The sequence below is a fragment of the Lycium ferocissimum genome, chromosome 5 (genome assembly GCF_029784015.1).
Source record: "Lycium ferocissimum isolate CSIRO_LF1 chromosome 5, AGI_CSIRO_Lferr_CH_V1, whole genome shotgun sequence".
Lineage (NCBI taxonomy): Eukaryota > Viridiplantae > Streptophyta > Magnoliopsida > Solanales > Solanaceae > Lycium > Lycium ferocissimum.
This window is the reverse complement of record NC_081346.1, coordinates 40,593,737-40,605,647: the sequence shown is the minus strand read 5'-3', so window position 1 is coordinate 40,605,647 and position 11,911 is coordinate 40,593,737. Positions and strand designations below refer to the sequence as shown.

Sequence of the window (11,911 nt, the reverse complement as noted above, 5' to 3'; positions counted from 1 at the left end):
CCGAGTTAACCACGATAAGTTAGGGACAAGACTATTCCGGGATACGAAGTCGAGACTTTTAACCACGATCTTGTTTTAAGGCATAAGTTGCTTATGATTTTGTGCCATGGAATATTAAGGGAAAATTTGGGGTCAAAAATGAATTAAGGAAAAATTATTAATTCATGAATTCAAGGGCCATGTGGCCGGCCACATGGGTGTGGGCCAAGGGCCACATGGAAGGATAATATATGTGAGCAAAAGATGACTAAGTCATCATATTCATCTTCTTCATTACTTAGAAAAATCAAGAAACTTGGAGAAAAAAAAAAGTTGAAGGCCATTCGCCCATGAGCAAGGAAAAGTGAGGTCCAAAAATAGCCATCAAAAAAATAGTTTCTTCTAGCAAATCAACTAATTGAAGGGTCCTTGTTAACGTGGAGTTATTGTTTGGATCAACAAACCATTTGTTTTCATCGTTTGCAACTCTAGTCAAGTTGTGAAGTTAAGAAGAAAAGGTAAGGTTTAATCTTATTTTTATATGTTATGGATGGTTTGTGTATGTTGTAGTATGTGGAAATGAATGAAATTCATGAAATATGCATGATTGAAGTTGAGCCGTGTATATGGCTTGTAAGCCGTGTAGGTGTGTGTGTTGTGTAGGAGTGATGGATTAATTCTATTTAGCATGTTTGGTTGTTGTAGTGTGTTAAAATGGATGAGAATCATGATATATGTGTGTGGTGGGGGTGGCCGAATATGGGTCCTTTTGTATGGCAAAGAATGAACTAACTTTATTTAGTATTTTGGTTGTTGTCATTATGGATTCTATGATGAAAATGAGAGTTTAATGATTCAAGTTGATGTTGTAATTGTTGCGGGCTGATTTGAAAGTTAATGTGCTTTTAATGTAATTTTTATATTTAAGAGAATGACATTGTTAAAGTGTGGATTATTGATGTAATTCATGAATCGGGAGAAAGGAAAGTGTTGTTGTGTTATTCTCGGGTTTGGGGTGGTTTTCGGGTGAATTGGAGTGTTGGTTGGGTTGTTTGAAATATTGTGTGAATTGTTTAAAGAGTTCTTGAATATTGTTTGAATGGTTTGGATTAGTAATTGAACGTGTGAGCATTGGTGTTAGTTTGATTATATGTGGTTGGATTGATGTAAATGGAATGTTGTCAAAGTATGTAGAAAAGAGTTACTAATGCTAGAATGCGTTTGAATCGATTGTTGATGTTATTAGAATGATTGTCGGTATTGTGTTGATGATTTGGCCGAGTTGAATTCTCGGGGTTATTGAAATTACAGGGGAAATGCTACCCAAATTTCTGTAGAATTTAGTGTTCGCTTGGAATCGAATTCCTAAGTATCTATAGCTAATGTTTGGCATATTATGACGTTATTGTAGATCTTGGGGAGTCCGAGACTTAGGTTTGGATTAGCTTTGAGAGCGGACGAGGTATGTAAAGCCTAACCCTTCTTTCTTTTGGCATGTCTTAGTTGTAAATAGGCTATGATACGAGCCTCGAGGTAACTCTATTCATAAGATCCGGGCATATCTATAATTCTTATTCACTTCTTGATGTTCGTAGTCTTAATATAGCCAAATTATGGTCCTTGTACCCTCGTTTGATTGGAAACTAAATGTTGCATAAAGAATGTCATTTTTAAAAGATTCTGTAACTACGAACGACCGTAACTTTTGTAGACAGAACCGGATCGCCTCGATATGCTCGTAGGAAGTTCTGTAGCGTATAATGACTCTAACCTTCATAGGCGGGCTCGGATTGAGTTGGTACTCGTCCGTGGGGCCCACAACTTCCCTTTGTACAGTTCTGATGACTTTTGAAAGAACTTAGTATGGCTATCACTCTAACCCCCGAGTATGGTTAGTCTACTTATCTGTTGAGTCTGTAATGATGATTTTTATGCATATGGTTACTCACGACTCTGCTCGTGCATTCTGTTGTATCTTTCGCCGAGTCCCGGGCCGGTTATGTCGTCGTGCGCACTATGTTATATTCCGGTGTTATGCTTTGTGTTATGGCTCACCGAGTCCTCACTGTAGGGGGGGACCCTATATATTTTGGTGTTATGCTTGTGATTATGGCGTTATGATGTGTTATGGAGATATGTCGGGTTACGGAGATATGAAATCTTCTGGTATTATGCTGTGTTATGGCGCCAATGACGGGCGGGCGACCATATTCCCTGAGCCCTATGCATGATTTGTGTTTTAAGAGTAAACGTTTTGGTATTTTGGATATTATACTTATTTTTCTGTACTTCTGTTTCGATTATGATTCTGTTTACTATATTTCTTGCTTTGCATACTCAGTACATATTCCGTACTGACCCCTTTCTTCGGTGGCGACCGCGTTTCATGCCCGCAGTACGGACGCCCATTTAGGTGATCCGCCATAGGACACCTATTACGCCGTTGGAGTGCTCCCTTTGTTCTGGAGCCTATATTTTGGTATATACTCTTCCGTTGCATATGTATATATTCATTCAGGGGTACGGCGGGGCCCTGTCCCGTCATATGATTCTGTTGTTCTGTTTAGAGGTCTGTAGACATATATGTGGGTTGTGCCTATTACTGCACAGGTGTGTCCGTATGTTTTATGTTTTGGGCGGTCCCATTCGCCGTGGCAGCCTTGTCGGCTTGCGTTTGTATATATTTTGGGACGTTGCGCCATATGATAGCCTTGCCGGCTTCTGTATATATATATTTGTGCTTGCTTCGGTTTGAGACAAATCGATATTTGTATATGTATAAGTTATCCGTATGCGATCCGTTAATGAATGTGTTTGGGTGCCCAGCTCGGGCACTAGTCACGGCCTACGGGGTTGGGTCGTGACATAAGAAGTAGTACTTAACGGTTCTAATTAAGATTCCAAAGACGTTTGAGGCAAGAGTAGAAAGTTCTTTGGAGAACGTCAAGTGCAAGTCGTGTTTTGAAAGGGGTTTGCAAGTACTGAGCCAATGTTGATTTAAAATTGTCTTGAGGGAAAGTTGTAACGCTCTTTAGATTGTTAATGAAGTGTTAAACAAGTGCTAAGAAGGTTCCATAAGGATTGGAGATCAAACGAAATGACGGAAATAATTCCATAAAAGTGGAGTTATATGACCACTTATACGGTCTGTATAAGGGTCCGTATAACCCAACAGAAAAGATGATTCCCCTGATGGTGAAATACAGTCACTTATATAGACCGTATAATGTTATACGGACCGTATAAGTGTCCGTATAACACCCGACGGGCTAAGTATTTTTCAAGTATAAAAATGTGTTCCCACTTCAAAAATTTCATTCTTCCAACTTCTCCACTTCTCTCCAACTCTCTAGAATATTCCACACACTTCATTTACAAGAATGCAAGGGAAATCAAAGATAAAATACCAAAAAATAGTAGAATCAAGTGCAAGAATACCAGCTAGGGTTGATGGAAGCAAGAAATCTCTTTGGAATTGAAGTTAGGGTTTTCTCCAAGTGAAGCGTTTCCATCCAAAACCCATTCCTACACAATCAAAGGTAAGTTTTATGATCATTTCATGTTATTTATAATATTGAATGGTTGAAAGACTTGGATTATGGAAGAAAGTAGAAAATGGAGCTCAAATGTGAAAATAATGGTATTCTTGAATAGTAGTGTGACATGAATCATAATTCTTGAGATGCTATGAATATAATCTCGTTATAAATGATATTAAGAGTATTGAAGAAGCATTATATGAAGATGAATGTGGTGTTATATTATGGCTATGGTTATGCATGACTTTGAGGGTAATTTTGAGAATTGGTTAATGTCGAATTTGACAAAGTTAGTGATTACGATATTATGAATGTTGTTATTGATGTTTGAGAGTTGTTATATTATGTGGAGAAAGTTGTAGAAACAAAGGAGATGCTACCCAATTTTTGTTAGCTTTAGCCTAAGCTTAAGTATGTTTCCGATTATCTAATCTTAGCACGAATTCTCTTGAATGTAGAATCGTGAACATCGGAGGAAAGCGTTTAATTGATAAAGTTAGAGAGGCATAAAGGTATGTAAGGCTAGTCCCTTCTTTTTCTAAGGCATGATTCCTATGACATGACTTCCTTTGTTTTTCTATGACCTTCTTACATTCCGGAAACTATAAGTTTATGTTTATAAAGAGCTTCTCATGAGATAAAGATAAGTGATATGTTACGAATATGGTAATGATGATGATGAGTCTAAGTCTAGAGATTCTAAAGCTCATGATATAATACTTTTACGAAGCTAATAATTCTTATATGATTCTTTGATGTTATTCATTTTGGCTAAACTCACCTTATAATGCTAGTTCCTTCAAGGTGAGGCATGATGATTATGGCTACTCCATAATGGAATCGGGGGTTCTCGACCTTACATCACTCCGATAGAGTTAGAGTTTGTAATTGAGTTCTAATGCATGATTTATAATAAGTATATGATAATGAGATTACACCGTGCCTATATGATCGGGCAGACACCACTAAGGCGGGCAGCATACACACCATGTCGAAAGGGCATGGGCAGACACCACTAGTGGGTGACATGAGATGTTTACCCCGGATGTGGGAGGCCTGGACGCGGGCTTATGATGATCACACCGTACCTATATGGTCGGGCAGCTTATATATTTATACTTGATATGATGTTGATTATGATGTAAGTTAGCATGCATTCTTCTGTCTTAAGTGACATTCAGCTACAGGTTGTTTCCTTACTTGACGTTTCCTTATTTCTTCAATACGTTATTATTGATCATGCCTTACATACTCAGTACAATGTTCGTACTGACGTCCTCTGTTTTGGGCGCTGTGTTCATGCCCACAGGTAGACAGGAAGGTGGTCCGGATTCATAGAAGTCTATCAGCAGCTATACAGGAGCACTCCATTATTTTGGAGGTGCCATTTTTGTTACATTATTTTGTATATATATATATTTGGGCATGACGGGGTCCTGTCCCGTCCCTATGTCTTAGTACTCTATTAGAGGCTCGTAGATACGTATGCGTGGGTGATAGATGTCCTATGATAACCTCATCAGTGTACATTTTTGTATATCATTTTTGCAGCCGTGAGGGCTTATGTATATCTATGTATTGCCTTAGAGTTTTTATGTGTTCTGGATGAGTATGATAATTAGCATATTGAGTGGTGCTCGGTAGTCAGCTCAGGGTACCTGTCATGGCCCCCTAGCCGGGTCGTGACAATAATTTCTTACGTGTTTAAATCACCTAGTATATTCTTCCCTGTGGGATTGACCCCGACTCTTAGTTGGGTAAATTATATTGCATACGACCGTGTACACTTCCTCTTTGAGGAGTGGATTTGGACGTTATCAAATTTTGGCGTCATTGCTAGGGAATACTGTTTTGAAATTACTAAATAGTATTTGCTTTGATTGAAGTCTTTTGCTTATTCCATCACACCTTGTTTTCTATTCCTTGTAAACTAGGTGAACATAGATCATAATCAGCAAAACCAACGTGCTGGTAAACAGGGGAATCGATTGAATAATCAGGCGAATGAATCAGATGAAGAAAATGTTTTCGCTGATCTTATTCTTGAGGAGGACTATGCATCTGCTATTGTTCATCCTCGATGTGGAGCTGCAAGCGTAAAAATTGACTTCTCTCTATTCCAGTTGTTGAAGTAGAGGGCTACTTTCGGAACTATACCGAGAATGACCCTCAACGTCATTTACAAAATTTTGTGGATGTGTGTGCTAATCATATCCGAAACAACGTTCCACAAGATGCTATTCGGCTGAGGTATTCAAATATTCCTTAGCTGGAGATGCAAGAGCATAGTTCGAGAAGCTACCCCGGAATTCTATTGTTACACCTCCCATTTTATTTCGAGGAGATTTCGGCTTATTGGTGGTGTATACCTTCGGTACGGTAGTCCGCACCAGAGTTTTGGTCATGAGATATTCTGCTTGGTATGTGTACAGGTGTATAAGTATGTATTCTTGACATTTCGAGGAAATTGGAAGTGAAACGAATCGAATCGGAGCAAAGCGAAGCGTCGACGGCCCAAGGGAAGGACCGTCGACACGTCGACGAGCCGTCGCCTGGCACCGTCGATGAGGTTCTACGATCAGACATCTCAGGCGGAGAATCGACGGTGCACGTCGACGAGCCGTCAACCCTGCTCGTCGACCCGCGGATCTGGAAGCTTCCAGCCCTGATTATAAATATAAGCTCCCACATTTTATTTTATTATTTCTCCCAAGAACAGACCCTATATCTCTCTAGAACCCTCTAAAACTCTCTCTCTATTTCTACAACAATCTATACCAGGAAATCAAGAGCAAAAGCCAAGATTTAAGAGATTCATATGCTATGAAGCCTATTAGGGTTTGTGGAGAGTAAGAATTTCTTTGACATGCAAGTGAAGGATTCTATTCTAATGGAGTAGAGTGACTCAAGGCTTGTTCCTAAGTGTTTAAGGTGATTTTTATGTTTATTTCTCATCATTGAGGGTATTGAGGGGTTGAAAGACTTGGATTATGGAAGAACAGAGTATATGGAGCTTAAATGTAGAATCAATGGTATTCTTGAATAATAGTTGACATGAATCATGACCCTTGATGTATTATGAATAGAATCGTGTTACAAATGACATTGAGAACATGGGATAAACATTATATGTGAGTAAATGTAGTAGTGCACTATGACCATGATTATGGATGACTTGAAATGAAATTGGGAAATGGATAATGTAAGTGAATGGAGATTATTGCTTAGGATATTGTGAATGTTATTATAGACGTTTGAGAGTTGATATATGATATGGAGGAAGCTGTATAAACAAAGGAAATGCTGCCCAGTTTTCTCTAGCCTTAGTTAAGCATGTTCATGTGATCGATTAGCTAATGTTAATATGGACTCTCTTGAAGGTAGAGACGTGAGCATTGGAAGAGAAAGTTCAAGTGATAGAGTAGCCAAACGAAAAGGTATGTGAGGCTAGTCCCTTCCTTCTAAGGCATGACTCCCATGGCATGAATTCTCCTATTTCCCCATGACTTTCTTACATTCCGGTAATTATGAGCCTATGATTATAAGGAGCTTAACATGAAACACAGAAACAAGATATGTCATGCGTATGATAGTGATGATGATGAGTCAAGTCTAAGGACCCTAAAGTTAATGATTCTAATTATGATCTATTGATGTTTTTCTTTGTGCCACACTCACCTTATATGCTAATTCCTTCAAGGTGAGGCAGGATGCTCATGAATGCTCCATAATGGAATCGGGGCTTCACGACCTTATGTCACCCCGATAAAGTATAGTTGTGTTTGAGTTTCTATGCATGCATTATGATGAGTACCTGATGATGATGTTACACCGCGCCTATATAGCCGAGCAGACACCGCTAAGGCGGGCAGCGTATACACCATGTCTAGATGGCATGGGCAGACACCGCTAGTGGGCGGCATGAGATGGTTACTCCCAGACGCAGGAGGCCTAGACGCGGGCTAATGATGATCACACTGTACCTATATGGTCGGCAGCTTATATAGATATGCATACATGATATAATGATGTTTATGAAGTGAGTTAGCATGTTCTATTTCTATCAAAATTGACAGTCAGTTACAGGTTGTTCCTCATTTGATATCCCCCTATTTCGTTGACGTATTATTATTGTTTATGCCTTACATACTCAGTACAATGCTCGTACTGTCGTCCTCTTTCTTTGGACGCTGTGTTCATGCCCACAGGTAGACAGGGAGGTGATCCAGATTCATAGGAGCGATCAGCAGACTTGAGAGCACTCCATTATTCCGGAGGTGCCATTGTTTATGATTTTGTATATATATATTTTGAGCACGACGGGGTCCTGTCCCGTCCATACGTCTAGTACTCTAGTAGAGGCTCGTAGATACGTATGTATGGGTAGTATGGTCTCACGATTTCCTCATTGTATATATATTATTTTGATAGCCGAACGGCTCATGTATATAAAGGTAAATATGTTTAAATGGAAATAGTTTTCCTATGATTTTGAGTATGAGAATAAGGAATGAACGCAGGATGAGTACGATGGGTAATAGTATGAGCGGTGCTCGATGGTTAGCTCCGGGTACCCGTCATGGCCCCTAGTCGGGTCGTGCCATCTATTACTACATGGGCAGAGATGGCAGTAGTCTTTCTCAAGAAATGGTACCCTCCTAGAAAGAAAGCTGAGATTCGTGACAAGATATATGAATTTAAGCAGCGACCGAGGGAACAGTTATATGAAGCTTGGGAGAGATTCAAATAGTATTTGCAAAAGATTCCAAATCATGGTTTTTCGGAGAACATATTAATGAAGAAGTTCTATCGAGGGCTGGATCCAGTGACGCAATCAATCGCTAACAATGCGGCTGATGGTTGTTTCATGAATAAATCTTATCGACAAATGACCAACATATTTGACAGGCTGACCACTCATAATCAGGCTTGACACTCAAACACTGCTGACATTGTGCCTTATGATAGTGCCATGATCCAGACTATGGTAAAGGAGAATCTAGATACCCAGCAAACATTGGCTGAGCTTGCAACAAATATTTCCTTGCTAACAAAGAAGTTTGATAAAACCCAGATTAAAAAAGTGAATGTCTGTAAGGATGATGCAGGTATGCCGAAAGGGATGTACCAGACCCAAGAGGGTGTCTTTCACGAGGGACCTCCTATGCAGGTAGAAGATGCTAACTATGTGAATAATTCTCAAAGGGGTTATCAAAGACAGAACTACCAAGGTGGTTACCAAAATCAGAATCAATGGAGACCTCAGCAGGGTCAGGGTGCTTACAACAACAACAACTCTGGGAACTACAATAATAATTATGGTGGTACGAACCAAGGGAGCTACAACAACAACAACAATAATTTTGGGAACAAGAGTTCCAATCCTTACATACCACCGAAAGGGCAATCAACAGAGCAAGGTAGTTCGAGGGTTGAAGCAATGCTTGAGAAGGTTCTGGCAAATCAATCAAAGTCTGAGAGGACTTTATCTGGGCTGACAGAGACAGTGGGTTCCCATACATCAGTTATTTCAAAAGCTCGAGTCACAGATGCGGGATATTTCTAGAGAGCAGCACCCTCCTAAAAAGGGACGACTTCCTTGTGACACTGTTCCAAATCCAAAGAACGGGGAAGGCGGTGTAGACTGTGTGTTTTCCATCAGTACTAGGAGTGGTAAAATACTCCAAGGTGCTGATAAGAAAGTTTTTTATCTTGAGCCGATAGATGAAGAGGAAGAGATGCAGTCCGAAGCACCAAATGCTGTTCATGAGAATCTGACTGACGAGAAGATTGCTAATATTCCAGAGATTTTGAAAGAGGCTGATGACAAGAGCAAGCAAACTGTGAAAGGGGATCTCTGCCCTTTGACTCAACTTTTCAAATCTAAACCTCCCTTTCCTCAGAGGTTGGTAAAGAAGAAGGAAGATGCCAAGTTCAAAATATTTTATGATCAGCTGAAGCAGTTGTCTCTAAATTTTCCTTTCTTGGAAGCTGTCAAGGAGATGCCGGGTTTTGCTAAATATTTGAAGGACCTGCTGACCAAGAAGAAAACGGTTCAACATGAAACCGTGAGTTTCATCATCTCAACTAATACTGTTCATGCCTTTGGAGGGGTATTCGCATTTCAAGATTTCACATGCAATAGACTAACTCTATTAGTACCAAACAAGCCAAGAGTTTCCATATTTTTTTTTTCAAAGGAGCACCTACACCTAAACTACAAGACTAATTAAAGAAGCTAAGAAAGAAAATAAAATAATAAAAGTGACTAATCCACAATATGCCAACAAAACAAAATCTTCAAAAATTTGAGCAAGTTCCATTTGCAACGACGTCTATCCACAGCCACACCAACAGTCACAAAACAAACCCGGCAAGACACAATTTATGCATAACCAAAATATAATGTGCTACCACATGCCACCCCCAACTACAAATATTGCAGTGTCCTCACTGCACATAATTAAAAAAAACATAAAATAGTTTGACGGTAGAACAATTTTTTTTTAAAATTGTCGTCACCTGCGAGCCGCAGGCATAACCTGGAAAGCAGGTGATGTCACATGATTTTTTTTTTGGTCGTATAAGTCTTATACGGTCCGTATAATATTATACGGGCCGTATAAATCAGGATATATGGGAAACAGAACTTGCAGAAACCCATGTGTGAAACACGAACTAGTTTCACGGACCATATAATATTATACGGTCCGTATAACAAATGTGGACTCGTGAATTTCAAAAACAAGGGCTTTAGCTAACCCATCAATCCTATACGACTTTTTAGTCACAAAAGATCATCATATACACATTATTCCATGGTTTCAATTCCTATGAGGGTTGGGTTACTCAGACTTCACTCATTTTTCAGATTTTACAATTCGTTAGCATTCAAGATATTTCATTTGGCGGGCATAACAACATCTGATTCCAAAAAAATTAGATTCTTCAGTTGAAATGCCCTCCGCCTCAATAGGGTGTTGAATCACTCCATGAGTTCATAACAGCCTAATATGCTTATCCCTATTTAGAAAATCATTAACCATGGAAATTTTTTACTAACATCTGAAATATATCAATATCCAACAACAAATTTTCACCATTGAAAGCAAAATTACGGATTGAGACATCAACATACTTGTATCTTGCTGATTTTAAGAAGAATCCTTGAGGAAAAACTTGTGAAAAACAAAGAAAAAACACACAATGAATCTTGAACAGTGGGTTTTCGAGTGTTAGGAAGAGTGGAATATGGGTTGTGATGGATTTTTTATGATAACTTGGATGTATTTATGGAAATAGAAAGATGGAATTGTAGTGGGTGAAGGTGTTTTGGGTCATAGGTACTGATGTATGTTAATGGAGAAAGTGGGGTGTGTTGAAGAGACGGGTAAGTGTAGGGTTTTTAAACCCTCTGTTCGCGATTTAAAATATATTTTTTTTCAAAGTTATAAGGGTCGTATGAAATTATACGGTCCGTGTAAGATCAATTTTATTCACTAACCCCTGTTTGAGCACATCTTAATTACACGATCATTTATATGGCCTGTATAATATTATAAGGTCGGGTGAAAATGATCGTATATGAAGGATGTCTTCAAACAGTGTTCTGTCTGATTTCTCTACCTTCCACGACTGGATTATATGGTCCGTATAAGTCCAGTTTCCTCAAGGCTTAACGTTACCCTATATGCAAACAAAAACAAAAAAGAAAATAACCATTACACTTGGGTTGCCTCCCAAGAAGCGCTTGAGTTAGCGTCACGGCACGACGTTGGTATCCATTCACTCCTTATCAGCGAACACCGGGTCAGCGTTCGTTCCGAAGTGCTTCAATCGGTATCAGTCAACAATTCTATCCCCATCAACTATCCCATGATAGTGCTTCACCCTCTGCTCATTCACCTTAAATGTCCGAGTTCCATCTCCGGACTTCAGTTCAATCGCCCAATGGGGTGAAGCACCTACCACCTCAAACGGACCAGACCACCTTGATTTTAGCTTACCCGGTTGCAACTTCAAGCGAGAGTTAAACAGCAAGACGAGATCACCCTTATAAAGTACTGCACTCTCATATGCCTGGTATCGAAATTCATCCATCTCATTGAGTTGAAACAACCTTAGCTTGGTCGCCTCTTCCCAATCCATATTTAATTTCTTCAAAGCCCACATAGCCTTGTATTCAAGTTCAACAGGCAAGTGACAAGTTTTTTCGAAAACGAGCTTGAAGGGTGAAGTCCCAATCAGAGTCTTAAAAGCTGTCTGGTATGCCCATAGAGCATCATCGAGCTTGCGAGGTATGTCTGTCTGGTATGTCTTAAAAGCTGTCTTGTAAAACTTGTGACATCTAATGCAATGCTAAAAATTGAACTTAAATCTATTTTAAAAGAACA

General features: G+C 39.4%; 1 protein-coding gene and 1 non-coding gene across 2 annotated transcripts; both read right to left on the bottom strand.

The window, feature by feature from the left end:
• Positions 1-8,191: 8,191 nt before the first annotated feature.
• Positions 8,192-8,297, bottom strand: LOC132058661 (small nucleolar RNA R71). Its single transcript, XR_009415381.1, has one exon. It is a non-coding gene; the product is annotated as a small nucleolar RNA R71 (small nucleolar RNA).
• Positions 8,298-11,360: 3,063 nt separating this feature from the next.
• LOC132057760 (uncharacterized) lies at positions 11,361-11,666 on the bottom strand. Its single transcript, XM_059450363.1, has one exon. It carries the CDS (start codon positions 11,664-11,666, stop codon positions 11,361-11,363), a length of 306 nt encoding a protein of 101 aa, XP_059306346.1.
• Positions 11,667-11,911: the final 245 nt, after the last annotated feature.